This window comes from Aspergillus puulaauensis, chromosome 7, assembly GCF_016861865.1.
Source record: "Aspergillus puulaauensis MK2 DNA, chromosome 7, nearly complete sequence".
Taxonomy (NCBI): Eukaryota; Fungi; Ascomycota; class Eurotiomycetes; order Eurotiales; family Aspergillaceae; genus Aspergillus; species Aspergillus puulaauensis.
In genome coordinates this window covers 699,354-726,058 of record NC_054863.1, presented here as the reverse complement: position 1 = coordinate 726,058, position 26,705 = coordinate 699,354, and the positions used below count along the sequence as shown (strand labels likewise).

General features: G+C 51.0%; 11 protein-coding genes across 11 annotated transcripts; 7 read left to right on the top strand and 4 right to left on the bottom strand.

The window, feature by feature from the left end:
* Positions 1-904: 904 nt before the first annotated feature.
* On the top strand, positions 905-1,786 carry APUU_70293A (uncharacterized protein; the record flags this gene model as incomplete). Its single annotated transcript, XM_041695150.1, has 4 exons — positions 905-1,130; positions 1,179-1,283; positions 1,342-1,424; positions 1,484-1,786. 4 exons carry the CDS (start codon positions 905-907, stop codon positions 1,784-1,786), a joined length of 717 nt encoding a protein of 238 aa, XP_041560909.1.
* Positions 1,787-1,887: 101 nt separating this feature from the next.
* APUU_70292S (uncharacterized protein) lies at positions 1,888-2,835 on the bottom strand (the record flags this gene model as incomplete). Its single annotated transcript, XM_041695149.1, has 4 exons — positions 1,888-2,103; positions 2,167-2,268; positions 2,378-2,571; positions 2,619-2,835. The coding sequence occupies 4 exons, from the start codon at positions 2,833-2,835 to the stop codon at positions 1,888-1,890; spliced, it is 729 nt and encodes a 242-aa protein (XP_041560908.1).
* Positions 2,836-3,294: 459 nt separating this feature from the next.
* Positions 3,295-4,580, top strand: APUU_70291A (tyrosinase family protein; the record flags this gene model as incomplete). Its single annotated transcript, XM_041695148.1, has 4 exons — positions 3,295-3,643; positions 3,701-3,797; positions 3,855-4,243; positions 4,333-4,580. 4 exons carry the CDS (start codon positions 3,295-3,297, stop codon positions 4,578-4,580), a joined length of 1,083 nt encoding a protein of 360 aa, XP_041560907.1.
* Positions 4,581-5,175: 595 nt separating this feature from the next.
* APUU_70290A (glycoside hydrolase family 95 protein) lies at positions 5,176-7,737 on the top strand (the record flags this gene model as incomplete). Its single annotated transcript, XM_041695147.1, has 3 exons — positions 5,176-5,690; positions 5,768-6,000; positions 6,050-7,737. 3 exons carry the CDS (start codon positions 5,176-5,178, stop codon positions 7,735-7,737), a joined length of 2,436 nt encoding a protein of 811 aa, XP_041560906.1.
* A 440-nt stretch (positions 7,738-8,177) lies between these two features.
* On the bottom strand, positions 8,178-8,853 carry APUU_70289S (uncharacterized protein; the record flags this gene model as incomplete). The annotated part of the gene is made up of 5 exons (XM_041695145.1): positions 8,178-8,269; positions 8,335-8,409; positions 8,486-8,494; positions 8,555-8,769; positions 8,831-8,853. The coding sequence occupies 5 exons, from the start codon at positions 8,851-8,853 to the stop codon at positions 8,178-8,180; spliced, it is 414 nt and encodes a 137-aa protein (XP_041560905.1).
* Positions 8,854-9,403: 550 nt separating this feature from the next.
* NTO1 (putative PHD finger domain protein) lies at positions 9,404-13,011 on the top strand (the record flags this gene model as incomplete). The annotated part of the gene is made up of 2 exons (XM_041695144.1): positions 9,404-11,889; positions 11,940-13,011. 2 exons carry the CDS (start codon positions 9,404-9,406, stop codon positions 13,009-13,011), a joined length of 3,558 nt encoding a protein of 1,185 aa, XP_041560904.1.
* Positions 13,012-13,688: 677 nt separating this feature from the next.
* On the top strand, positions 13,689-14,849 carry APUU_70287A (RNA recognition motif domain-containing protein; the record flags this gene model as incomplete). Its single annotated transcript, XM_041695143.1, has 4 exons — positions 13,689-13,728; positions 13,810-13,921; positions 13,991-14,337; positions 14,392-14,849. 4 exons carry the CDS (start codon positions 13,689-13,691, stop codon positions 14,847-14,849), a joined length of 957 nt encoding a protein of 318 aa, XP_041560903.1.
* A 1,650-nt stretch (positions 14,850-16,499) lies between these two features.
* SDC1 (DPY30/SDC1 family protein) lies at positions 16,500-17,179 on the bottom strand (the record flags this gene model as incomplete). Its single annotated transcript, XM_041695142.1, has 3 exons — positions 16,500-16,590; positions 16,665-17,005; positions 17,162-17,179. The coding sequence occupies 3 exons, from the start codon at positions 17,177-17,179 to the stop codon at positions 16,500-16,502; spliced, it is 450 nt and encodes a 149-aa protein (XP_041560902.1).
* A 416-nt stretch (positions 17,180-17,595) lies between these two features.
* APUU_70285A (fanconi-associated nuclease 1) lies at positions 17,596-20,187 on the top strand (the record flags this gene model as incomplete). Its single annotated transcript, XM_041695141.1, has 3 exons — positions 17,596-18,101; positions 18,162-19,614; positions 19,678-20,187. The coding sequence occupies 3 exons, from the start codon at positions 17,596-17,598 to the stop codon at positions 20,185-20,187; spliced, it is 2,469 nt and encodes an 822-aa protein (XP_041560901.1).
* Positions 20,188-20,579: 392 nt separating this feature from the next.
* On the bottom strand, positions 20,580-21,506 carry RPS13 (40S ribosomal protein uS15; the record flags this gene model as incomplete). Its single annotated transcript, XM_041695140.1, has 4 exons — positions 20,580-20,753; positions 20,816-20,862; positions 21,215-21,247; positions 21,305-21,506. 4 exons carry the CDS (start codon positions 21,504-21,506, stop codon positions 20,580-20,582), a joined length of 456 nt encoding a protein of 151 aa, XP_041560900.1.
* A 1,405-nt stretch (positions 21,507-22,911) lies between these two features.
* Positions 22,912-23,199, top strand: APUU_70283A (uncharacterized protein; the record flags this gene model as incomplete). The annotated part of the gene is made up of 1 exon (XM_041695139.1): positions 22,912-23,199. A coding segment is annotated over one exon (288 nt), but the record flags the coding sequence as incomplete, so codon positions are not given.
* Between the last annotated feature and the right edge of the window lie 3,506 nt (positions 23,200-26,705).

Below are 26,705 nucleotides of genomic sequence, written 5' to 3'. Positions count from 1 at the left end.
ATCTGCATGGGTACCCGGTTTACAGCGAATGAACTGGAAGAGGTAACATGGCCGGTCAAGGCCCCCAACTGCTGTACTACGTCGGAGTAAGCGGGAAATGCAGCTGTGCCGGGGGAGAACCGGTTACACCTCGTCAGCTTAGAAGAACATGATATCTTTCGACAGCAGCAACAGCAATGGTTACACAAAATGCAGGCTTACTTCCCGCTAACCAAACAGGAATGCTGGTGCTGAGCCTCCCCTGTGTAGGACATATATACTCTGGGTTTTCGGCTTTTGGCCCCAGCAGGGGTGTGACCAGTGCATCAGCAGAAATGCAAGGGATACGAATACCGGTATGCTGCCAACGGGGCAGTGACAGATGACAGTATGCTTGGGCGTTGGTTAAAGGTGGGTAGCGTGGGGTATATCAAGCCGTCTATCCCGACAGGCTATTCTGTCCTTCCGGCAACTACGAACATTCTCTAAGCCACTAGAACATAAAGCAACCAAGCTTAAAGCAAGAAAATGCATACCTCCAGCCTCCTCAACGTCCTCCTTCTCAGCCTAGTTGGTCTCGCTATGGCTGGCCCCATTCCTGATTCCGAAGGCACAAGCGGTAAGCATACTCGGTATAACTGTGGACTGGACAGTGGGCTTATTTACTAACACGCTCATAATAGCTGATCGTGTCTACTCTGTTGAAGACGTTGATCTCAAAGCTATCGGCGATACCTACTGAAGCCAGTGTTGGGAGGAAACGGGCTTGTATGCGACTGGGCTGTTACAGTACGGGGTGTAGGTGATCGTGGATTTATTCGGGCTAGATCGTATTTGTTCTTTCGTACTGCATGTATTTAGTGACTTATAAGCAGGGGAAGCCCACGTTTGTCCTCTCTTGTGCGGTATTGCTTTCCAGTCCAATATGAAATATACTAGACTGCCTACTCTTCCCGTCTTCACTGAGCCGGATACCCCTGAAGGAAATAGGATATCCACAGCTTGCAAGATTGTAGCTGCCGCTGCATTCCTCTCTGTTGGTTTTGTCCTAGGCGTGGTGTTTCACAAGGCCGTGGGTGGGAATAACGCATCAGCCCATTGTGGTGATAACAAATCAATAAACATTTTTCCAAATGGCACCATCCCTCAAGGTAATTCACGTCCTTTTGGATACTCTTTCTCATATTGATATATGCCAGTCTTTCTTTCCTCTCATGCCACGCAGCGCATACGCCATTACCCTGAATTCGAAGCCCCTCCACCCGAAGAAGGGCCTGAGCCTGTCTGGGACGCTCTGATTCCAGGTGCCACTCACGACTTACTTATTCTTATATCTGCTCTAACATGTCATTTTCTATTCAGACGGCCTAGGATATATCGTCCACCCCGGTCTTTCACGCGATAATATATCCGTGGTAGCCGTCTTCCACCAGTTGCATTGTTTGGTCTGCCTACCTTTTTTATCATGTTCAAAGGCCATATTCTGATTCCTTCTCTCTTACAGTACCTCATCCGTCGAGCATACTATACATCCAACTCCGACGCCCAAGGCGAAGACTTCGACACCGGCATCGAACGCCACCCACACGTTGGCCACTGCTTTGACTATCTTCGACAGAGCCTCCTCTGTTCCGCCGACTCAAGCCTCGAGCCTACAAACGAGCGGGTAAACGGGAATCCAAAGTGGGGGTTTGACAAGCAGTGTCGCGATTACGAGGATGTTAGACGTTGGGCTGAGAAATGGAGGGCGTTTGATATCGAGGGTTCTTTTGTCCCGTTTCGTTTGGAGCATGGTGTCCAGGATTAGGATCACAGTTAGCTTAGCTCTTTAATTCATGTTCTCTATATATAATATTGCATGGATGGAACAAATGGAGTATACTATCAGGTCTCGTCAATGAACATAATTCAACCTAACTCAATAACCCCATCGCCCCCATCATCGCAGAATCCGAAATGCTCCCCCAGAGGGATATGCTCTACACTGTCCCTGTAGCAGGCTGTATTCTTTGTTGCGTATTCCCGTACCTGGGACCAGTCTTTACACTGGTGCATCTGTCCATCGCCTGCTGTGAAATCGCCAAACGTGTATAAAGGTGTGGTATCTGCGTTGCAAATGACATACTGCGTTCCTGTCAGTAATACGATCTGTGGGATTATATATCATCGGATAGAACAGCAACTCACCTGCCGCAACGCATCAAAGCAGTGATTCATATGTGCCCCCGGGGCATGATGCGTGTAGGGCTCTCCATCGACCGCTTCCCAGAAGGTCTTGCGGAGTATTTTCTATTCTTCAGTTAATACACGGCCAGGTCCATGGTTTCTTTCCCTGTGGTGCGGTGAGCTGTGAACTTGCCAGACAGTGTAGATAATGGTATGCTTCCAGCAGATATACCCCCTTGGTCTTCTCAGAGGGGAGATACATACTCTCCGGCCATTTACTGTGTTCTGCCCAGGTTCTGTCGATGGCTATAAACCCGTGAGACGGTTGGATCTGGTCCCAGAGCTCTTCTGTGTGAGATTTGTTCTCTGCTGAGCTGTAGTCTGTTGTCCAGTGGAAGGGTTTCGAGGTTGTATCTTCATTTAGATCTGACTTTATGAGTTTATCTCTAATTCCCTTTGAGAACGGAACTTACAATACGCTGGTTTATCTGGCTCTGCCGTTGACTTCTGGAGCCAGTGTCGTGAAGATCCACCAAGATAGGATAGAATGTTTGTGACGATGAGGATGAGTATCAGTCCTAGCCATGGTAATATTTGTCGTTTGTTCTTGGCTGGTTTATCCTGGTGCTTGAATGAAAATCCTCCAGATTCTTGCTCCTCAGCAGAGAGCAGTTTTGAAGTGGGCTCCATGAGTATGGAATGTGGTATAAACGTTAAGGAAACGCCAGTGCTGGTGATTTGGTATACTCGACGGCTCTCCGGTATTAAAGACAGACTCTTAATACAGCTTGATCTTCTGTACTCCTGTTTTTAAGGCCCCCGACAGCAGGAATGCTTGTGCGACGTAAGCTGGACTCCCAATTGGACCCTTTACACAGGGATCACACATTGTCACCCTCTGCTGATCACCAGGTGTCTTACTCTGCGGGGGCCACGGAGATCTGCCGTAAAAAGGAAGAAGAAAGTAATGCCCGGCGTATCGGAGACTCTTCCAGCCCACCACCACGTTGCACATCAGACCCGAGTATATGCAGCTCAGCCCCTCGAGTCCTGTCCAACTATCGCATTTAACTTGCCGACCAGCTATGTTATTTCAGTGCCAGAGCCTTACTATCATGTTGCTTTTGAATCGCCGCTCGTGCTTCCACAATGCTACTCACCGGAAAAGCAAGTCCCAAATACTCCCTGCTTCCAGACTCCGACTCCCCTACGGCAACTACCAACGAGAAACCCCTGCGTTCAAGACTGTTGAGGTCATCTTACGCTGTAATTGCCGTTTTACTCATATCTGCAGTGGTATATGTAGTACTACTTACTCAAAGACCGAGTACATGCACACAACCACGTCTACGACAAGAATGGCGAACTCTTACTCAAGATGAAAAACAGTTCTATCTAGCAGCTGCTCATTGCTTAACCACAGTCCCATCGCCATCGCTTCCCAATGCCACAATCCATGATCAGTTCTCACTGCTTCATAGTCGGGTCGGGAATTACTGTAAGTCGCCTACTCAATATCTATATCAAGGATATAGATGCTAATACATTTGCCTAGCCCACAACGCCGCCTCGTTTCTTCCCTGGCATCGGTTCTTCGTTCACGCTTACGAGGGAGCACTGCATGAATACTGCGGGTACGATGGGATTATACCGTTCGTCCTCTACTGTTAGTATTCAGCATACCGCTAGTCCTGCTAACAAGCACCTAGATACTGGGACTGGAGCCTCGACTACGAGAACCTCCTCAAATCGCCTATATGGGATACCGATAATGGCTTCGGGCCAGATGGGGACAAGGACACATCAAGCGACATGAGCAGGGGCATAAACGGCCACTGTGTCATCGACGGTCCGTTCGCAGGACTTACACCTGTCTACTACGAAGGGGCGTACAAGCCTCACTGCCTCTCGCGTGGATTCCTCGATGAAAAGACAGTGAAGAGGGTAGGAAATCTAACGATGAGACCCAGTGTGCTGCAGGAACTTGTTCAGAGCGAGTCCTCATACTTTGACTTCCTGCTTCGCATGGAGACGATGTCGCATTTGACGATTCCGTATGTTGTCCAGGGGGATTTTAGGACTGTCACAGCGCCGAATGGTGAGTTTCCCTCCTTTTTATATATTTTGTTTAAACACAAACCGGGCTTGTAAGACAGAGACTGACTGAATTGATGTGGACAATAATAGATCCAGTTTTCTACCTTCATCACGGCCAAGTTGATCGTCTTTGGTGGAGTTGGCAGCAGATGTCGTCTGAAAGAAAGATTGAATATAATGGACCTGCTCGGAACGATGAGTCTGTTGAGGCAGATGTGGATGATGAGCTGGATTTCGGTGATATGCTTCCGGGTTTGACTAGAGCTACTGTTGGCGATGTGATGGATACGGAGAGTGGTGTTTTATGTTATCAGTATGATAGAAGTGTTTTTGAGTAGGATGTCTTTACATCTGGCTAACCCTACATTGCCTGCTAAGTCATGCTGCGGTAGTTCTATCCTTAAAGAAACTATTTCTCTTTATCTCCCTTTTTTAACTCAGATTATCTTGTAAACACTTCGCGTAGAGAAGGTCCAAACATCCTTTATTAACTATAAACCCAACTCCCCTGGCCCGGAGTCACTAGACAAGGAGCAAGTCAGTCTTCTCGTTTTTATAATTACCCGCTGCAGACTCTCCTCCAATTCCGTGTAAGTGAACATGACTCGTATTACCCATCCCAGTCCCCAAGCCTGATCTGCGTACCCCAGATTACTCCACCAATCGCCCTTGCCCTAACTTCTCCGCATCCTCGAAACAATGCAAGGTCCTGAGGAAAATATCCTAATACCCGTCTCCCTTTACTCCAAAATCTAACAAGCTAGTCAGCTAATAGGCTAATGTCGTTCGAGCTCGTACTCTATACTGAGGACGATGATAAATACCGACATTCTGTCTCCTTCCTTACCTCCACCAGCAGCAAGACTTGAGCTCTACATATACCATAACTGCAACCCACACTGCTGGGCGACTGGGTTTATAACCTAATCCACAATGAAGCCCCACAGTCTTCTAACCCCCCTCCTCCCCCTCCTAGCCATAACACCCCCAACCCTCGCCGCCACCCCCCTCGACGCAAGCCGCTACCTGTGGTACACCACCCCCGCGCCCCCAACAGACTGGGAAAACGGCGCCCTCCCAATCGGCAACGGTCGTCTAGCAGGTACAATATACGGCGGAATCGACCATGAAGTCCTCACAATAAACGAGAACACGATCTGGTCCGGCCCGCTGCAGGAGCGCACGCCCGAGAATGCACTCGCCGCGCTGCCGGTGGCGCGCGAGATGCTGGTGAGTGGGAATATCAGTGCCGCTGGGGACTTTATCCTGCGAGAGATGATGCATCCGGTCGATAGTATGCGTGCGTATAGCTATTTTGGGAATTTGGAGGTTGCGGTTGGGCATGCTGGGCATACCGGCCAGGGGGATGTAAGTGGGTATAGGAGGTGGTTGGATACAAAGAGGGGGGACGGTGGGGTTGAGTATGTGGTTGATGGGGTGAGGTATACGTGAGTGCTCGTCCTTTTTCTATTTTATTCAATCGATGTGATTTGGATGGGTAGAGAGGGAAGCTGATGCGGTGCAGGCGGGAGTATATAGCGAGTTATCCGGCTGGGGTTCTTGCTGCGCGGTTCACAGCGAGTGAAAAAGGTGCTCTGAGTCTCAATGCTACCTTTTCTCGCGCGGAATCTGTCACGTCTCTGCAGGCTTCTGCGTCGGATACTGCTCCGTGGATTAAATTGGATGGCACGAGTGGACAGCCAGCCGATGAAGATCCGATTGTGTTTAGTGGGCAGGCAAGCTTCGTGGCCGACGGGGGTATGTTGGCCATTGAGATTGATATAGGGTTCTTGGCTAATGTTTCCAGCTCGCTTTTCTGCCAGTAATGGCACTCTGTCTATCACTGGAGCCACGACCATTGACCTCTTCTTCGACGCCGAAACCAACTACCGCTATCCCAGTCAGGATGGAATCGACGCGGAGATCAGACGCAAGCTCGACAACGCACTCACAAAGGGCTTCGATAAGGTCAAAGACGAGGCGCTGAAAGACTCATCTACTCTCCTTGAACGCGCCTCAATCAACCTCGGGAACTCGTCGAGCGAGATCCGAGCCCTACCCACCGACGAGCGCATCGCTCGTGCCCGCTCAGGGTTCGATGACCCCGAACTCGCAACCCTAACATGGAGCTACGGTCGACACATGCTCGTCGCCTCGTCCAGAAACACTGGCGAAGATATCGATCTCCCCGCAAACCTGCAGGGGATATGGAACAACGAAACCACCGCAGCATGGGGCGGGAAGTATACCATCAACATCAACACGGAGATGAACTACTGGCCCGCAGGTCAAACAAACCTCATCGAGACGCAAAAGCCGCTCTTTGACTTGTTCAAGGTCGCGCAGCCGCGAGGCCAGGCACTCGCCGAGGACATGTATAACTGCAGCGGCATGGTGATCCACCATAACCTCGATATATGGGGTGATCCAGCCCCCGTCGATAACTATACTTCGGCTAGCATGTGGCCGATGGGCGCGGCGTGGCTGGTGACGCATCTTATTGACCATTACCGGTTTACCGGCGATAAGGAGCTGCTCGAGGAGACCGTATACCCGTATCTTGTCGACGTGGCCAAATTCTACCAATGCTATACCTTCGAGCACGAGGGGTATAAAGTCACCGGTCCCTCGCTCTCACCGGAGAACACCTTCGCCATTCCAGACGACTGGAGCATCGCCGGCTCCTCGGGAGCAATGGACATTGCTATCCCCATGGACGATCAAATCCTTTGGGAAGTCTTCAACAACCTCCTCGAGGCCGCCTCAGCACTCGGTATAAAGGACGACAACGACGAAGCCGTCTCGGCAGCAAAGTCCTTCATCGCCCAGATCCACCCACCCCGGATCGGCTCCAAAGGCCAGATCCAAGAATGGCGTCTGGACTACGAGTCCGAGGCCCTGGGGCACCGCCACCTCTCTCCGCTCTTCGGTCTACACCCAGGCCGCCAGTTCTCGCCGCTAGTTAATGAGACACTAGGTGCAGCCGCGGGAGTCCTTTTGGACGACCGTCTCGAGCACGGCTCCGGGAGCACGGGGTGGAGTAATGCGTGGTTCATCAACCAGTATGCGCGGCTGTACCGGGGCGAGGACGCCTGGGCGCAGGTTGAGAAGTGGTTTAGCCTGTACCCGACGAAGAACCTGTGGAATACGGATAATGGGGCCACTTTCCAGATTGATGGGAACTTTGGCGTTACGAGTGGCATTACCGAGATGTTTCTACAGAGTCATGCTGGGGTTGTGCATCTTTTGCCGGCGCTTTCTGGGGAGAGTGTTCCGAGGGGCAGTGTAAAGGGGTTGAAGGCGAGAGGGAACTTTGAGGTTGATATTGAGTGGGTGGATGGAAAGTTGGAGAGCGCGGTTGTGAAGTCGGTTGGTGGCGGGGTGTTGAAGGTGAGAGTGCAGGATGAGGAGCAGTTCTATGTCAACGGGGACTTGTATGAGGAGGCGTTGGAGACGACAGGTGGGGAGGAGTATGTCATCACATTGACGAAGTAGATATTGCGGAAGATGTCAGAAATAGTAGTACGTTTCAAATCTAAGTCCAACCTGGATAGTGAAGTTATTAAGTGATACAGGCGTGGATGAAGGCAGTACCTCCCCATCTTACAACATGGCAAAGTGAGATTTCGAGTAACTCAAGTCTCGAGTCTCGCTTAATTGTCTATTCTACTATTGACCCTTCGCCGAGCCACCGTAGGTATAAAGTCAGTCAATGCCAGTCCTGTATATCCCATAGCCGTTTTCGCAGCCAAGTTTATTTCGTCGACAATGTTCCAGACATGATACCCAGTCGACCAGCAACCGATAAGCCCGTTCTCAGCAACTGAATTCTCATCAGTCGTCGAAAACGAGTCTAGAGAGGATCGAGCCGACTCTGAGTCCCTATCAGAGGTTTCACCCCCCAACCAGGTTCCTCCTCTTGTGTCCGCTGTGCTTCAACCACCCGCGACATTTTCTCCCTGGCGTAGGGAAGTCACTTGCTTTCGGAGCTCGAGAAAGAAGTCCTTTCCGTTAGCCATCGTGTTGGCTGTACATCTCGACCAGTTAGTCACGATGGAATTGTTCAACGACTTCGGGGTAGGAAAGGCATACGTTTCGATCCCCAAGGCCCACTCGCACGGTTGTTCGCATCCTTTCCCTGAGGCTTGTAAAAGTATGGTCTCGGAGCTAAGTCGTAGAATTAATCAGTCACTCGTTCGGGCACGATATCGCGGGGAAAGGCGAGCGAAGCTGGTGCGCATACCTCCTGGGGCTGCAGTAAATGAAACAGATATTAGTAGAAGCTTCAAAGAACGAAGGACCGACAACGTACCTCTTCTAAGAGCTGCCTTTGCCTCCGCAGCGTTGAATCCTCCCACCGGCACGTGTTGCTCCTGCAAGTCCGAAACCTCATCTGCCCAACTAGTACTCGGTGCGTTCGAGCTCTGCTGTCCGCCACGGGGCCCGCCGTGTGCGCTCATCGCTCTAGGGTTCGACTGTCTCTGTCCGGACTGGCGGTTCTGGTCGAACGCACGGCCTCCGCGCCATCTGGATCTGAATCAGTGGTCGCATTAACAACGGACAGGGACAAGCAAGGATGGGGCGCTACCGGTCGTCAGCTGCACCGCTCATGTTGTAGAACTAAGCTTCGGGGGTACCTAAGCTCGATGCACGAGGAGAGCAGCTGGGAATGCGACTAGTCGGCTGTCAAATTGTATTGAGGTGCTCAGTTGTCGTCCCGTCCTTGCCTGTTTTGGTATTACCAGCCACGCCCGCAATTACGGGGAATGGAATTGCGGCCTTGGTGCCTCAGGCCGTCAGGACAGGTGATTTGAAGCCGAGACTGACCCACGGCCTCCTCCTACACGCTGCGCAAGGCTAATCCAACGACAGCTTCAAAAGGGCCCGTCGCGTGTCGCTTTCCGTGACTTTCCAGCTCATCCTTGACTGGCGCCCATCCTTCACTCTATCTTTGTCAGTCATGATTGACTTTTGCCGCCAACTGGGTCGTGTCTTGCGTTGTTATTCACCACACTAAGGCGGCTCTAAGATAAGCAGCGACTGCTCCAACAAACACGCTCTCGTTCACTGCTCTACCTAGCATTCCTCACAATACCATCCTACTCGCGCCGCCTGCACGCCTCGCGTACCCTTCGGCGCAAGCCTCCTACCTCATACTAAAATGGCGCCCTATTCCTCTCCCAAACACCGCTCCTCCCCCAACGGGCCGCTCAAAAACGGTTCCAAAGCCCCTCTCCAAGACTCCGGGAATTCAGAAGCTCCTATCGCCGAAGGTCCCCCCGTCAAAAAGCGGAAATATGTTCCCGGTGGCCCAGGTGGTGGTGGAAGATACATTGAGGTTGAGGTTAGGGAAACGCCGCCGAAGCCGAAGCCGAAGCCAAAACCAAAACAGCCCAAGTTGAGCCCCATGAAAAGGAGAGCGTCCTCTATTTCTCGAGCCCGTCAACAGACACAAGGGACAGAATCACCTGTGCAGCCCGTTCAGTTACCCCCGCCGCCACCACCAATCCACGCCCCTACCACGCCCCCGTCTACACGTCTAAGAAGGGAGAAGAGCCAGAACCGCGGACGCTTTGGGTCGTCGACAGCCGCTGCGCTTGCTTTACAACAGGGTGATGGATATAAACCTCGAGAGGAGCGGGGATGGGAGGAGTTTCACCCTGATTTAGATATCGACGCTCCATTCGCCGTGTTTCCGGCAGCAGAGGTGGATCGGCCGCCACCATCAGCGCAACTCGCAAATATCCTATCTCCGAACGGCCTTGAGACAAATACCGACAACAACAACCCTGTTGCCGAGCTGATTCGCGCCCATACAAATGGTACCGCCCAAACGCCAGTTAAACGAAGGCCGGGGCGACCTCCGCGGCGTCCAGAAGCTATCCTGCAGTCCCTTGGTGTTTTCACTCCCCAACCCAAAGTTGTGCCGCCACCTGGTCCGAACCCCCGCGAAAAGTTGACCCTTCCTAAACCTTCCTTTCGATTAAAAGACCCTTTCACCTTCTACGATCAGCCCGGTGTTGGTCAGCAAAATTACGTGGATCGGACCATGGCCAGCGTCGGATACCAGGAAAGCGACCTGTTTCTCCGCCACGACCGTCGCCTGATCCGAATGCCTGAGGGTGCGCAGGAGGATGATCTTGACATCGGTAATCCACTTCTGGGCGAGGGAGAGGTCAATGCCTCCGTTGGTAGGGTCGAATACGATATGGACGAGCAGGACGAGAAGTGGCTGGAGGAGTACAATGCAAAGCGGCGAGAGGATCAATTTGAACCCATCAAACCGGCCGTCTTTGAAATCACCATGACAAAGATTGAGAAAGAATGGCACAGCCTTGAGAAACGCATCCCGAAACCAAATCCAAAACCTCCACAGACACACCGGCCGCGATCCAGCTCGGCTGCTGCCGTTAACGGCGAAACCACGGGGCCTGGTGAGGACCAAGACACGAAGTGCGCTATTTGCGATGATGGCGATTGTGAGAATGCAAATGCGATTGTGTTCTGCGATGGCTGTGATCTCGCAGTGCACCAAGAGTGTTACGGTGTCCCATTTATCCCCGAGGGTCAGTGGTTGTGCCGTAAATGCCAGCTTGTAGGAAGGGGATCACCAAACTGTATCTTTTGTCCAAATACCGAGGGAGCATTCAAACAAACAACTACTTCAAAATGGTCACATCTTCTCTGCGCGATCTGGATTCCGGAAGTTTCTATTGGCAACCCGTCTCTGATGGAACCCATCACCGACATTGAAAAAGTACCGAAAAGCCGTTGGAAGCTAAATTGCTATATCTGCCGCCAAAGAATGGGAGCCTCTATTCAATGCAGTAATAAAAACTGTTTCGTGGCCTTTCACGTTACCTGTGCGCGGAGAGCTCAGCTCTACCTGAAAATGAAGTCCGGTCACGGCAATTTAGCCGTCACGGACTCACACCTGCTAAAAGCTTTTTGCGACAAGCACGTGCCACCCGAATGGGCCCGTGAGCATGGCACAGCAGATGCTACAGCTGAGGCGATCGAATATTACCGCGATACAATGCAAAATCGACGGTGGGGAGACAGCCAAGCCGCGGCTCTTGCATTAGAACCCGCACACGCTCTTGGCGGTGCTCTGGAAGACGAAGATGGACAACGGACTCATACGCCGCGCATAACTCTTACCGTAGGAGGCAATAAACGAAAGCGCCCTACTGTGCCTCGGACGATCTGGAAGCTACCGTCGGGTGCTCCTGTCATTCCTCAAGTCCTTCTGAACTCTGTTGTCGCTTCGCTCCAACGCTTTGGCGTTCGGCAAAGAAAGCAGTATGCTGAAGATGCCTGCAAATACTGGACGCTCAAGCGAGAGGCGAGGCGGGGCGCTGCTCTTCTCAAGCGTCTACAGTTGCAATTGGAGACTTTCTCTTCTATGGAAATGACACGGAGAGATTACACTGCTATGGGAGCCACAGGCTACAAGAGACTCCAGCGACGTATCGAATTTGGAGACCGATTATATCACGATCTGGATCGACTGAGGAGGCTGTGCGACGAAGTGAAGAACCGTGAAAGAGAGAAGCTGAAGGATGCCGAGATGCTTCGAAGCATCGTCGATAACGTTTACTTCCCGATTTTCCCTCTGCTGTGGCCAATCTTCGAAAAGGCCCAAGTGTATGCAAACCCCTGTCTGTAACTTCAGCTCGTCGCTAACCCCATTCTAGACTGGACAGCAAGGGAATTTTCAGGCAAGGCCTCTTCGCGATACGCACAAAGCTGGAGCAACGTTATTACACATCCGTTTCGTCTTTCTCGGCTCACCTAGCCAGCGTTTTTACGTCGGAGATAGGAGTCCAGCCAGCTGGAGATACTGCCGAACTTCAGATGCAAATCAGTGGGCGTGCACCCGAGCTCAGTTTGGAGCAGCGAGAAAAGAGAAAGATGGCAAAGCGAATTATTAAGGCCATCCAACCGGCACTGGAAGATGCGATCCGTAAAGAAAGTGAATTGAATCGTCAACCTTTCGAGCAGGAACTCAAAGACTTGGATGTCATGCTTGGGGGTAGCGTTTTGTCTGGAAGAGGCTCAGAAATTGATTCTGCGGAGCGCATTGGGGACGAGACTTTTGAGAAGCCGGAGCCTGAGAAACCCGAGCTCGGTGACAATCCCGACAAAATGGATGTGGAGCCTGATTCTACGGCCAAATCAGAACCCCAGGAGAAAGCTCCAGAGAGCACAGCAGAGTTGATCGCTTCCGATGATAATCTGCAATCTCGGCTGTCTGAATCGCAGCAAGCGGAGGCAGTTGTCACTGATGAGAACGCACCTGCTGAGCCCACGGCTACGAATGATGCTACCGCTACTCTTGTCCAGCCTCAGAGCGACGCTCAGCTGGAAGCTTTCCCCGAATCGACTAGTGACGCTGAGGAGAGGAACCAGCCTACCTCAGAACAGACAACCGAAGCTCCGCGGGTGCCACTGTCACCTCCACCGCTTCAAGGTGATCAACATCACTTTTTGGCGCAAGGAGGCATCCAATGGTATATGCAACCGTTCGACCCTGTGGGAACCACAATTCACGAAGAACGATGGACTGGCCGTGAGGTAATGCGCGGTCTAAGCGAGGAACTCAGCGAATTGGATGAGGAGGAATTGAACGATCTCGTTGACGATGATGAGCTCGGGGCTGGTGCTGCTGGCACTGGTGGCTCCACCAACGGTGTTGCAGACAGTTCAGCTGGCGAGCAAGGGATGAAAGTCCGTCGGACTCGGCGGCAATGGCGTGGTTTCAAGTAATGTTTGCTTCCTACAAGTACTTTTAATGGCTTCACATTCTACTCTTCACATGTTTGAGTGAACTTTTTTTTTATTTTTCAAGCTATCAGGGAGGACTGGCGTTTAATGAGATATTCGCTGTTTTCAGAGCTTTTTAACCATTTAGAGGATGGGTAACCCATGGATTGGGATGCAATAATGGAACGTTTTTCTTTGAAGCCAGTATAGTATTTGATATTTCTTTGACGCGCCCCGTAGGACTTGGCAGCCTTACTTTTCCGGCACCAATTCACCAATAGAAGAGCCGCGTGGTTCTGGAACCTGCTGACTACACCGTATTCGGCCTGAGGTGTCCAACTTCTGCTTCTTTGGATTAATCCTCCTCCTTTCATCATCACTTCACTCATCGCCTCCATCCCTTCCTCCATCTCTCTTACATTTTTCTCTTCCTCTTTTTCTTTCCCCATTTTCTTCCTTTCTCAACTCTTGAATCCGGAAGCACTACCGCAACTCTTTTTTTAGTTGCTCCCCGGATCACCGCTTTCAAGGTATTCTCTCCCAGTGTTTGGCGGAATTTTCTGCGCTTCACCCAAACACCACCGCGCTTTGTGCTACTCGCGCACCTTCCGTGCATCTCTGGGCCTAACGTTTCTCAACGGATTAGTTTATTCTCATCCTTCTCTTGAATATCCATCAAAATGTCTGCTGAATACGATAACGAAAACGGCCGTTACGATGGTATGTAAACTACTGTTACCCCAGCAGCTAAATTTGATCACTTACGGGCAAACACGACTAACCTGACTTGCTTTCTTCCAGATGAGCCGCGTTTCGCTCGCGACCGCAGCGCCTCTCCCCGTGACGAGCCCCGAGCTGACCGCGACCGCGACCGCGCTCGCAGCCGTTCCCCCAACGGCCGCCTCGACGAGCGGTATGTTGTCTTTTGATCTGCTCTGTCCCTAATGTCTTATTTGGCTGGCGCTGACAAACGATAATTCAGTGGCCCCATTGACCCCCGCAAACAACTTGACGATGAGGAAGGTGCTACCAACACTGGATCCAACCTTTTCGTTACTGGTATTAACCCTCGTCTGACCGAATCCGACATCACGCGTCTTTTCGAGAAATATGGCGATGTTGATAACTGCTCTATCATGGTTGACCCTCACACTAAGGAGTCCCGTGGCTTTGGCTTCGTCAACATGGTGACTTCTGATCAAGCGGATGCAGCCAAGGAGGGTTTGCAAGGTGAGGTTATCGAAGGCCGCACTCTAAGCATTGAAAAGGCTCGTCGTAGCCGCCCTAGAACCCCCACTCCTGGCAAATACTTCGGACCCCCCAAGCGCGGTTAGTTCCCTCCCCAAATGATCACAGTCGGCCTTGACTAATGTGCAATATCAGAATTCGCTGGTGGACGCCGGGGTGGCCGTGGCGACCGCTACGATGACCGCCGTGGCGGCTACGGTGGTAGCTGGCGCCGTGGTGGTGATGACTACCGCTACGGCCGCTACGACTCCTACAGTGACCGTCGCGACTACGGCGGCCGTGGCGAATACCGTGACTACGGACGCCGCGACTACCGTGACGACTACGCAGGCGGCCCTGGTGGCAGTGGTGGTGGTAGCAGTGGTGGTGGTGGTGGTGGATACCGCGGTGGAGATCGCTATGCCTCCGGCGGCCGTGAAGATCGGTACGGTCGTGATGAACGTCGCGATGATCGTCGGGGTGACGAACGCCGTGGCTACTATGACCGTGATGCTAACCCTCCCAGTTATGGCCATGGTGCTCCCTCTCGCGATCCGTATGCCGGCCGTTCTTACGAACCCCGTGGTGGCGACGATCGTTACGCCGGAAGGTAGGTCGATGTTCACCAGCATATCCAACCAACGCCTTTGCGTCTAGGCGGGATTGCACACGATTTAAGTCCTCTCTTATGTTCTTCTTTTTGATATCTTCTCGTTTTCCCCTTCCTCCTTGTCCTTAATTCTGTACCCGTTTTGCTCCCATTTACATGTTCCTCGGCATGATTTTCTTTCCGTTCCTCGGATGGCACGATTCGTTGAGGTTAATCGACGGATCAACGCCTGGGCGTCATTTATGTTGTTTTACCACGGAAAAGTCGTCTTCGAATTCGCATATCCTGTTTGGCGAACTCGAAGCATCATCAGCTTAGCGGCCATTCGGTTGTTTCCGTTCCTCCAGTTGGAACCTAGGAGACAAGAACACGAAAATCAGGATCGACACTCATCCAACGCGGGCTGTTGTTTTTTATGTTATTTCGCTCGATACACCGGAATCTTTGGCGGCAGGGAAGTGCAGGATTTTCTATTAACGTTGTAATTCCTCGGATTGTCACATGGGTCAGCACTTCTACATTTTCAGCTCTACCGGAAAGTTGGTCGTTATCTCGCTAGTCAGCTGTTCGCCTTTGTTTCGTCTTATACAACCTTTTCTATGTAACGACTCGATTGTATTCGGCCAGGAATACCTTAAACTGTCTTCAGGTCACCCACACTTGCATGCCACCTCACCCTCTTATTCGCCCACAATTCAAACAAAGCATACGACATGGAGTTCGGCCGTCGCCCGCCAGTCCGCCATATCGTGCCTGTAGTACCAGCCGCTTCGCCCTAGATGTCGACCTTCAGGCAGGCTCAACGTAAACCGGAAGCATCAGCATTTCTTGCAGCACCCACCACCCCATTCATTTCATGTCTTGCCCATCAACCCTCAGAGTGTGGATGTAAGGTAAGTTATGACGGCGAGTGCTAATATAGCTAGAACTCCTAGGCCGCGTACCCGTCATCGTCCCATTTTTTGCGATGAGGTTTGGATATGTCGCGGTCGGTTCAGCGCTCTTGGCTTTGAGGGGGTGTCCGCGCTGAGACCGGTCACATTGGTACTTCGAGGTACTAATCTTCAGGCATAGTCCGCTACGAAACCACCGGCGGTCTTTCGCCCTTTTGTAATCGCCTTTAGTTGCGCGTTGTATGCCAAGCTCCTGGGTTGCTAACTTTGGTGCCAAGGGGTGCTCAATTCCTGCACATTGGATCTCTGTGGAATGTGGATATTGTATTCTCTTTCGACATAGAACCAGAATTGTAGTAAATTTTTGCACAATTGCATCTAACTTGAGAACTATCAAACCATCTCTTTCTTAACTTCCAACCCGGCAGAACTTCCAGGCATGGGAGCATTCAGCGGTCATCGATACACCCTAAGTTCCTTAATACCCTCTTCTACACTCTTGTACTTTCTCGGCATAAGTGCCGCAGACTTCGTGGAAAAGGTGTGGCAGGCCAGACAGACATCCAGAGTAGGCGCAAGAGAGGCCGTAGGCGGGATGGGCGGGTGTCACCGCGCTGCTCTCGACCTGAGCAATAACAAGCCGTAATCCAACAGCATCTTTCTGCCTTTCCGTGGTCAAAGAGGACCTAATGCCTCTTGCATCTTATCCCGAGACAGAAACCATGACATATCAACAGATCTATAAACCCGCCTAGCGAGATCTACTCCGGCGCCTTGCCAGATTGCGCGCCTTCAACTTCGTTACTCTTTTGGATAAGGTATTCTCCCAGCACGCGCAGTGGGTTCGCGGGTCTAAGCATTGCCGGGTTAGCAACCGTAACGGAAACAAATTAAAGTACGCTAAATGGAAGACATAGATGACATACTGCTCCTTCGTAACGTTCTTCATCCCCTCAAGCAAATACGGCACGATCTTCTCATTCATGTACACCCGGGCAGGCGCGCCTCCGGGCCGCACAGGGGTCGCATTTGTGGCGGATGTCATTGGGTCTGCGGTCGGGGTACCTGCTGCTCCGGTCGCTGTGCCGGCTGTAGGCAAGTTTGATGGGTCATTGGCCATTGTTGGTTGTGGTATTGTTGGAGGGAGAGAGTCTTGCGGTTGAGGTTGTGATTGTAGTGCTTGTGTTGGATTGGTGGGAGGGGAGTTTGAGTTGGAATTGGAGTTTGTGGCTGGGTTGGGTGGGTATGTGGCAGATTGGGCCGTCGGCTGGAGAGTAATGATGAGTGAGCGAGTTTGATTTCGTATTGAGAGCAGAGAGAGAACGGATTGAAGAGTAATGGAAGAGTGGAAATTGTGGGCAGTATTTGAGATCGTGAGGGCGGAGAAGATGGCGGAGAGCGAGTGGATCAGGGAGGGACTTACTGGGGTGTCGTCAGTCATGGCCGTCGATGAGACTTTATATATAACTTTCAAATGGAGTGTATCTGAAGGAACAATATTCTGTGCCAGAGGTTTGTTGTTTCTCAGCAAGCAAACGTCATTCCGTCCCGTCAGACTTGGTGGTTTCCCCTCATGGTCCAAAGTGCTCACGTGATCTCGTGTTTCGCCAACACGTGCCCACGCATCGCATCACGCTTCACAGCAGGTACCAGCACCAGGAAACAGCATAGAGTTGCCTCGATCTGGCCGCTGTCTTTTGATACGCTCTCTGTCGATAATTTTGCCGTTGGTAACCTCGTTTTATTGTTTTGGAAATCATGCGGTCAAAGTCTTCGGCCAGAACGAAAGATATATGTTGTTAACGCGCCCACTTCCAATGTCCTTTTTGGATTCGATTATTATATATCAACTGCAGCATGTCCTTATTGGACTTCTGGGATACGAAAAGGCCATCTGTAAAGCGCAGAAAACTTACACCTGACGGTTCTACGCCGCAAATAAAGCCAGAACCTGAAAGCGCGAAAGCATCTGAAAACTCTCTATCAGACGAAACTCTAGACGTCAAGCTCGAGAACTCAATACCTCTCACCTCGGCCGATGAAGGACCGTTGAATGATGACGAGGGCGCCGTCCCAAGCAGCCAGACAGACCTTGAGTTTTCCCTCCCTACTGTCGAAACTGAGGGTCAAGCGATAGAAGAGTATGAATCCTCACAGAAAGCAGAGGACGGGGAGGAAGAGGAAATATCACTGCAAGAGAGAATGCGAGATGGTAAATGGCGAAAGGGAAAAAGCTCGATCTATGTGGACGCATTCAATCTTGCGCTGGACACCGTGCTAGCTGAGGAGGCACACCTCTTCAGTGAAACGGAGAAGGAGGTGTTTCGCCACTGGAGAGGATTGTCATATGAATCTCAGTATCTGTTCGTCTTCGTCGTTGTATATTCATATTTTCGTTAATACGTTGGCTGACTGGGTTTGAGATATGTCCGCCTCTTTCTGCGCAAGACTTCTGCGTGGCATCGCGTTGGCAAGCTAGGCTATTATTCCGACATTGCTGATGTCCCGCAAGTTGTAGTAGACATACAGAAGACTAGAGCTTTGTCCGTACCTACTCCTTCGGATGAGAAGAACTCGCCGGATACATCATCTCCAATCATTTTGGGCTCGAGTGGAGGGTTTCGCTTTGCTGATACAGTCGATCAGATTACAACAGTGGAAGAGGCATCCTCACTGCTACTGCTTGATGAGTTAAAGACCCTCGCAAAAGAAACCAAGGTACAAGGAAAGTCTAAGCAGGAGTTGATATCAGCTTTACACAAGTCAAGCCAAAAGCAAACAGGGCTTGGATGGAATAACAACTCAATCACTCCAAACCGCGAAGAGCACTTTGTTAAGAAAATCCTGGACTACACGGGGGATTGTATACGACTTTCGTCCGGTCCTTATGAACTCTTCGAGCGAGTCCACCTCGTCTTTTATCGATCAACGGAGTGGACAGAGAAATCCCTCACCACCATTATTCTTGCAAAGATATCTCGCCGGAACTTCCCTGAATATGTCGTCTGCCGGTCGAATTCAATATTTCCATTTAGAGAGATGCTCTTAGAATTCGAATCTGCACTACGGACTCAGTTCAGGATCGACAGTGTGCTCGAGTTCAGCGGCACACCAACTAGAGAACGGCTAGAGGAGATTAGAGACCTCGCATATAAAGTTTATCCTCGTTGGAAGACTCTTCTCGAGCAAGAGCAGCAAAAAGAGGACACCATATACGAATGTGGAGAAGGCGCATATCTACGCCGTTTCTCGCCTGCTTGGGTATACACTAGAATTCTACATAAGGGGCTTCATCCTCTCGGGCGTTTTAAAGAGTATAAAGAGGAGCACGGGATTTTGTCCGAATTACTTGCCCAGCGGCTGTTCCATCCTGCCAGGCGCGGTGCTTGGTATCAACGCAAGGCTCTCTTAGAAGAACACTACATGTGGAACCTAACACCACCGGAAGGCCGTAACGAGGAAGCCCAGAAGAAGCATTGGAAGCGCGTTGCGCTGCGTACATGTGAAGAAGGCCTCGAAGATCCATCCTGCCACTTGATCTACCATTATGACCTCCAGAAGCGAATTCAGAAGCTAGAGAAGGCACTCAAGGTCGTTAAACGAGAACAGCATGACTTCGGCCATGTTACGTTGGCCAAACCCGAAGAACGTACAGTTGAGGGCATCCAGATTGAACGAGAGGATTCACCTGTCCGAAATGGGTCCGCCAACACCAACAACGATGATGCGCCTACGCCCAAACGCAGCGGGCCCACCGTCTGGCTTGACGAACGCGAAGACGGATCCGAATGCAGAGTCGAAGACATGTGTCTCAGCTGGTACCGGGACCAGGGTTGGAAGGGGTATCACTCTGAGGGTGGGATTATTCGCACCCTGGTAGGCCTCTCTTCTCTATCCTACCATCAACAATCCTACCCCATGTACTAACCGCTGAGCCAGTTCGCCTACCTCTTCTACGACATAATCTTCACCTACATCCCGAACGTCTTCCAAACCATCTTCCAAACCTGCCCCCTAGACCTCCACACAGACGCCTTCTACCCCTCGCGCGCCTCCGAAATAAACCACCGGCTCGTTCAAATAACCAACGGCGAAGCCCCCTCCCTCATCCGCGCCGTCCACATCCAGCACTCCGCCCTGCAACCCTGCGCCATCGGGCTCGACTGGTCCTTCCCTTTGGACGACCTGCTCGAGATCGCGACCTGTTTCCGTGGCGAGGCTCTTGCGACGATATGCAAGATCATGGCGCAGGAGTATCAGGCCCGGGGCGGCGGCGTGCCGGATTTGATGCTATGGAGGATGGATACCAAGGAGGTGCGCTTTGTGGAGGTTAAAAGTGCGAATGATCGGTTGAGTGATACCCAGCGGCTTTGGATTCATGTGCTTATGGGGGCTGGTGTTAGGGTTGAGCTTTGTAATGCGGTTGCGAGGGAGGTTCGGAGGGTTTGAATACTTGGGCATTTGTAAATAGGTACAAAGTTTTGACATGTAGACGGACGTATTAAACGTACACTGAACACAAGCCAGGCTCACATTACGATTATAGTTTACACTACTCCATATACGAGAAACAAGTAGGGTCGTAAACTTTTTTATTTTAGATCTCATTGACTCGCGGTAGGTAACCAGATCTAGCTTCGACAAGATAAACCCTAACCTAAACTAAACCGACTACCGTTATTGAAATCGGCACCGTTTCTCCCTTCCTCCGCAATGACCATCCATTTCGGAACAACCAACGAAGAGAACCGGGGAGTTGAAAAAATTGAACGGCGCGACCCGTCGAGAAAACCAAACTCCGGATATCACATGTCCAGGCGAGAGACGTCCATACCCATCGCTTAAGCGACGAGAGTGCTGGCAGTAGCGCTCTCGTACTTCCAGGTGGGGGGAAGGACACCAACGGTCTTGTAGTAGCGGGACAGACGGTGGATACGGGACTCGATGAGAATGAGGCGGAACTTGCTGTCTCGGTCCTTGCGGTTGCGCTCAAGGTGCTTGCGAACGGCGACAGCCTAGGAAAGGCGTTAGCATTATTGCAACCCGGCAGGAATGTGCCAGTGGTAGGAATATTTACCTTCTTGATCAGGTGGTACAGGTCCTCAGGGATCTCGGGGGCAAGGCCTGGGATATCACTCTGTCAGTCTTTGGTTCGACCAAGCAGAGGCATAACCACAACTGCATTTCTGCGAGTTGGGTGGCTTTTCTACGCCTCCGGGTGCGCTGGGAATCGAAGTTGGGAATTTTTGCTGCGCGTTGACAGACAGAACTGGTGGTGTGCAGGATACTGAGGGAAGGATTCATCATGGTGGATTATCGACCTGCTACCGGTCTCCATCTCCATGAAAAATCTTTTCCAGTTCTCCCAGCAGTCCGACCCTGTCCTGTCACGCTCTCGCACCGCTATCCCTCATTCAAAACACCAGTACAACCGGGCTTACGGGCAATGCAGGGGTTGAAAATGGTGATGTCGTACCGCTGGACTTCAGAATACGGAGGATCTTGTTACCTGTTCGATGTTAGTTTCCGATCCCAATCCCAATCCAATTCATGCGCAGAAACATACCAGTGACAGTCTTGACCTGGGCAACACCGTGGCTGTCACGGAGGACAACACCGATCTGAGAGGGAGAAGCACCCTTTTTGGCGAGCTTGCAGATGTGGTCGACAACCTGGTCGGGAGTGATCTTAACCCAGGGAGCGGGGGTGCGAGAGTAAGGGAGAGCCGAAGAGGCAATACCCTTTCCCTTGGAGTGAAGACGACCCATTTTGAGTGTTGAGGTGTGTGGTTTTGTCGGACGGGTTGCGGTGGTTGGCGATAGCAAGTCGGTCGGAGAGAAAGTCGAATCTCGAAATTATCGGTGTTGAAGTTTGCGAAATTGTGTGTGGGGATTGTCACGTGGATTGTTGTGGGTCACGTGTCGCTAGTTTCGCTTAGGTCGTGAAGCTTCAAAAGTTTTTCTCCCGCAGGTTTGATTTTGGACTGCGTTTTCATCCCGACTGCAGAGATTTCTGTCGACCTTTCAAGGGTCTTTCTTTTCGGCCAGACCAGGCCAGGTGATACGTGTTCATCACAGGGAGCGTTATGTGGCTCGTGTAGAATTGGGATACGCACTGGGTTGCGTAGTAAAAGGTGAGCTTCTTCAATACCCAGCCTATTTGACATTTTCTATGATGAAACATCACCTTTTATTATTATTATTTTCTGGTACCTCTTATGTCAGGGTTAGATCCTCGTGGTCGAGCCCGATGATCTAAATGGACTTCTGATTCATTGTCTCACTCCTCAAATGTTACTCAATTGCTCGTTTCAGAAGCATAGCTAACTTGCTTGAGTTAGGACTGCAAGATGTTGTCGGAATGTTTGTCCTACAATCATATATTTAGCTGCAGATAGCATTAAATCGAATCGATCTTTTCACAAACACTACACTTGTCATCATTATACTTGCCGGAGCTTATTCTCTGTTAGTACACATGTGCCATCACTGAATGCCGCATGGGTTGAATGCACAACGCTGGGTCAGATACTGTCTGTCCATGTGCGCAACCAAGCCACCAGAATTGCATCACAATCTCCTCTCTTGTCGGTCAGTTCCAATAACTAGCAGTGTCTTTGTAGATTTAAGCCCAAGCGTAAGGTATACCGGCCTAGAGAGCTGTTTGTCAGGCAACCAAAACATGACCGCTCTTTTAATTGCTCAGAAGGCGAACAAGGCGAGTCCCTGAAATGTGCGGCACAATATCAAATCACAAGCAGATAACCCCGCCATTTGGTACCGCGCCCAAGTTCTACAAAATGAGGGAACTGCAATGAGCTGAATGTGGTCAACAAGTCGGATTTGTACAGGAAAATCGATGCATGTCGTAAGCCCTCCGCAGGAGACATTATCACACCGCTTCTCAAAAACAAAGAGCAACAAAGACTTGGAACCATGGCGCAGGTTCTTCACTGCAGTCCTTGTGTCAAGGCTATCCCTGCTAGATGTCAATGTCTCTGCTGATATCAAGAGTGGGAACTTTTGAACTCCTGCAGTTGTTCATCAATAGCCCAGACTGCAGGCGGCATATTTCCTTTACGTGTAACGCACGGAAGCTGGTTGATATTTGCAGAAGTACCTGATCAATGGTGAGCAAACATTAATATCACACTCTCTTACGCCAACCCTACAGGACTTCCAGTGGAACCGGCCAACCGAAGATGCATCACAGGTCGGCGATTGCTGCGACAGAATCAGGATTGTCGACCTTCTGTATCTTTCAACGTTTGCCAGCCGCCAAGTCGGCGGGCAGGACGAAGAGCGAAAGATAGAGCGAAGTGCATCTCACGTCATCCAAAGTGGACTGGCTCAGATGGCCAACGATAATGGGCACCCCGAGAAACACGAATCAACATGGCCAGAGCAAAGATGTATAGCCAATCATCCCGAGTTGGATGTTGGCCAGCGTGAGAAGTCTTGAGCAAATAATATTAGGTGCTCAACATGAAGTGTATTGATGTGGTACTCGTATCCGTACGGAGTCCTTGTGTTGTAAAAAGATGGGCTGAACTTGAGCTGAGTGGCTCGTTTGTATCTCAATCGGTATCTTCTGCGCGCCGGACTCAGCGCAGCGGAGAGTCAAGAAGGATTCAAAGGCTACCACCAGTTAAGTAAAAAGAACGCCGTTGAGTTCTACGAGATGCGGCCATATTTGCGACGGTCCTATGGTGGCCACGAGCGAATTTGCCTGCATAACCAACAGGCTTCACGATCACCTCCGGCCCTGAGGGTGCGGCACTTATTGGCTGGGCGGAAATGTGATGTTGCCGACCGCGCTTATGCATCGACCATACAGACGGTGTATCTGCAGGGTGACTGGGAGGTGAGAATTGCGGAGGATCGACGAGAGAAACGCCACGCGTTGTGATATTGATGAGATGTTGGGGACATGATCTTTGCGCGGGCGATTGCTGCTATCATGTTGACCAGTCAATCACCCATTCCTTGAAGTTTGTTTTGGAGAGCCAAGATGCGCCATCACTCGGTTTGTTTGCAGGGAAAAGCATCATTGTCGGTCAAGCTGTTTCTCGCTTTTATTGGTCGTTTACTTTACGCTCCCAGGCTCAGGCGTAATCCTTCTGTACTCCGCTGAATAATGCTGTCTTGGTTAATTATTGGAGTAAATATGTTAAACAGGATAGAGGGAGAGAAAGGGCAGGCAGCTCCAAGATTTAACAATCACCAATCATCCGGTAATCGAGTTTCCTCACAACTCTGGCCATAAGTTCGGCATCTCCGAACGTTCAGTCTCATTCACCTTAATTGGTAGTGTTTACTTGGCGTTTCTATAAAATTACCACGGAGGCGACAACGCCGCGTAATAATTCCAAGCAAGATAATTGAGCTGAACCGTTGTACAGGTTGAATTATGGGCGGGAGCTGATAGTTGAGTCATGTAAGAGAGTATACACCTCACACAGCCAAGGAAAAGCCATCTTCCGCCGGATAAGCTGGAATGATTGGCAAATATGCTCAATAACTCTGCTCACAGAGAATAGGGATGGATAGTTACCGGGTAAAATGGAAGCTTAGAAAGAATTCGCCGCTTATTGAGGAGCGTTACCAGGGGACGGAGTTGCCTGATACGCTCATAATCGCGCTGCATTAATATAGAGTGGCTATTATCGCAGGGTCTCGAACGTTACACTAGCTTAATTGTAATCTCTTTGGCCAGGCTGATATCAGGACCGAGTCCTTGTGTGTCGGGGAAGTTGAATTTGCCACTGAGGCTATATTGAATATTCGTATTCATATTGGTATCCACACTTCAGCCTACTACAAGCGACCATGCTTTGTGAGGTGCCTGAAATAGATCTCTCCACGTGCGGGCTAACAGCCTTGTCGTAATTGGTGATCAGTGATCACATCAGCTCGAAGGCCAAGGAAGGTAACTGAATAATACGAAGTATCCGGAGTATGGTATACACCGTACTGTTGAAAACTCAGAAGAGGAGTTACAGACGCTCCAGTCCCGTAAGCGCAGGTGCCATGGATCGTTCTTTTCGACATCTGAAACAGACGACGGTTATGATCAGCATTGCATTGATTCTTCAAGAGTGCAAGTTGACGAAGACTCGAAGTCTGAAGAGAGGGACCCGACAATCAATACTGGATTGCGAAAGAGGTCGTGCTTAAGAATTGGGATTGGAACTCGTGGGAGTCCTCTGGAACCAGCTCCGGAACCCTATTTTTTTACCCAAGTTCCATGGTTGAATTTCCTCCAACAAGAACGCTAATCAGTGACTGTGAGGTACGCGCGCAGGATACCCTATTCGGATAGCCCACTCGGGTAAAGCCTCACAGTCGTAAGATGCGCACCCTGTGAGGCTCTTGCATCAGTGTTCCTGATACCTGAATCAGGAGGAGCATCACAAGACTAACCTTTGTAGAGAAGTGGGTGACTTACAAAATCACCCAGTTCTCGCAGTACTCCGTAGTGGATGGCGTTTCAATGAAGATCTAGGATTCTCGATTGAGTCGATTCGAGTCGAAGTGAAACCTTAGGCGATAGGTCACAGCTTTCGCGAAAGCTGAAGCGATTATCGTGTGAACGAATCCACCTCCATACGTGGATAATTGAGGGACGACGAGGAGGACGGCTGGGCCCCGCCGACCCGCCCAGGCTTGTGGGCTCTCACTCGTGCCCATGAAGGACGCTTCACAGCCTCGCAACTTCAGTGGACCACACAGCTTCAAAACGCTTGCGATCCATATACGTACCATGGGTCGTCGCTACAAGGAGTCAGGGTCAGGGGAAATAAGAATGTGTGAATAATTTAGCATTTGGAATAAGATAAAATCCCCGACGGTCAACGGTTCTCATTCGCTTGGGCAGGATAACCGTCTCACAGAGCCGAGCTAACAGACGCGGCCATGCTCCAGCGACCTCATGCGAGGACAAGGCACCAGGGCCCAGGGGCAGGGTTGCAGCAGCAGCAGGCCGACTGGCCAGGATGAGGAGACCGCTGAAGTTTCTGAGAAAGACGCCTTCAATCAGCATGAAGAAATCACGGAACTTGCATGGTTAATGCGGTTTGGAGGTGCTAGGCCGGGCCTTGATACTGTTCCTGGTATAGTTGGAGGCGAGTGGAGGTGGATGGCCTGATGGAGCCGCGAATCCCTGGCAACTGCGGGTAAACGAGTGCAGCAGTGTTGGCCTGGACTGTTGGGGGGCACTTTCTTGAGTTGAGGTAAGCCATTCACGGAGCAATAACAACTGCATGCTATTGCTGGGAATGGCAATTTCTATGAAATTTCCGGTGTTTTGGCAACAGCATTTGCGCATCCTTGTCAACAGCGGGCGCGATCTCCTATGGATAATGGCACCGACATTTCCCCAGCCCGGAGTTCTGTGATAGGAACCGAGGGGCCAAATCGATCGCTGAGCGAAAATCGTGGAGCAATTGATAGCGAGGCTCTCTCGATGCCAGATGGCCCTTTCGCAAACGACGTCGACCGGAGAGTGGCTGGCCGGAAGCACGAGGGAGAGGGCGAGAGTGGAGGATGGCCGCAGACGAAATCCAATCATAATTACGGAACTGTAACAATTGGTACGGTACGGTAGCTGTAAGGTACTTGGCAGTGCCCCGCTTGACTCTCGTGCCTCAATTGCTCTCGTCCCCATCCACTTCGGCCTCATCTTGATACACTTTGTCGGTTCTCCCCGGCTGATTGGAACCCCATGAGACTTTAGCGTGCTGTTCCCATGTAATGCTCTCCTTGCTCTTTGGATGTGCTCTGCTTTTGGTCCCCACCTATCACTCACTCCCCCCTTGATGCCAAGTCAGTCTCCGCTGTTGTCTCGAGGGTTCTTTTGCAGGCCTGAATCCAATCATGTTCATCTCGAGGCAAATCGCGTCCAATTCCGGGCTTGTGGGTGAACGGGCCTCCATCTTCCTCATTCGTTCCACGGAAATCTCTTTTTCC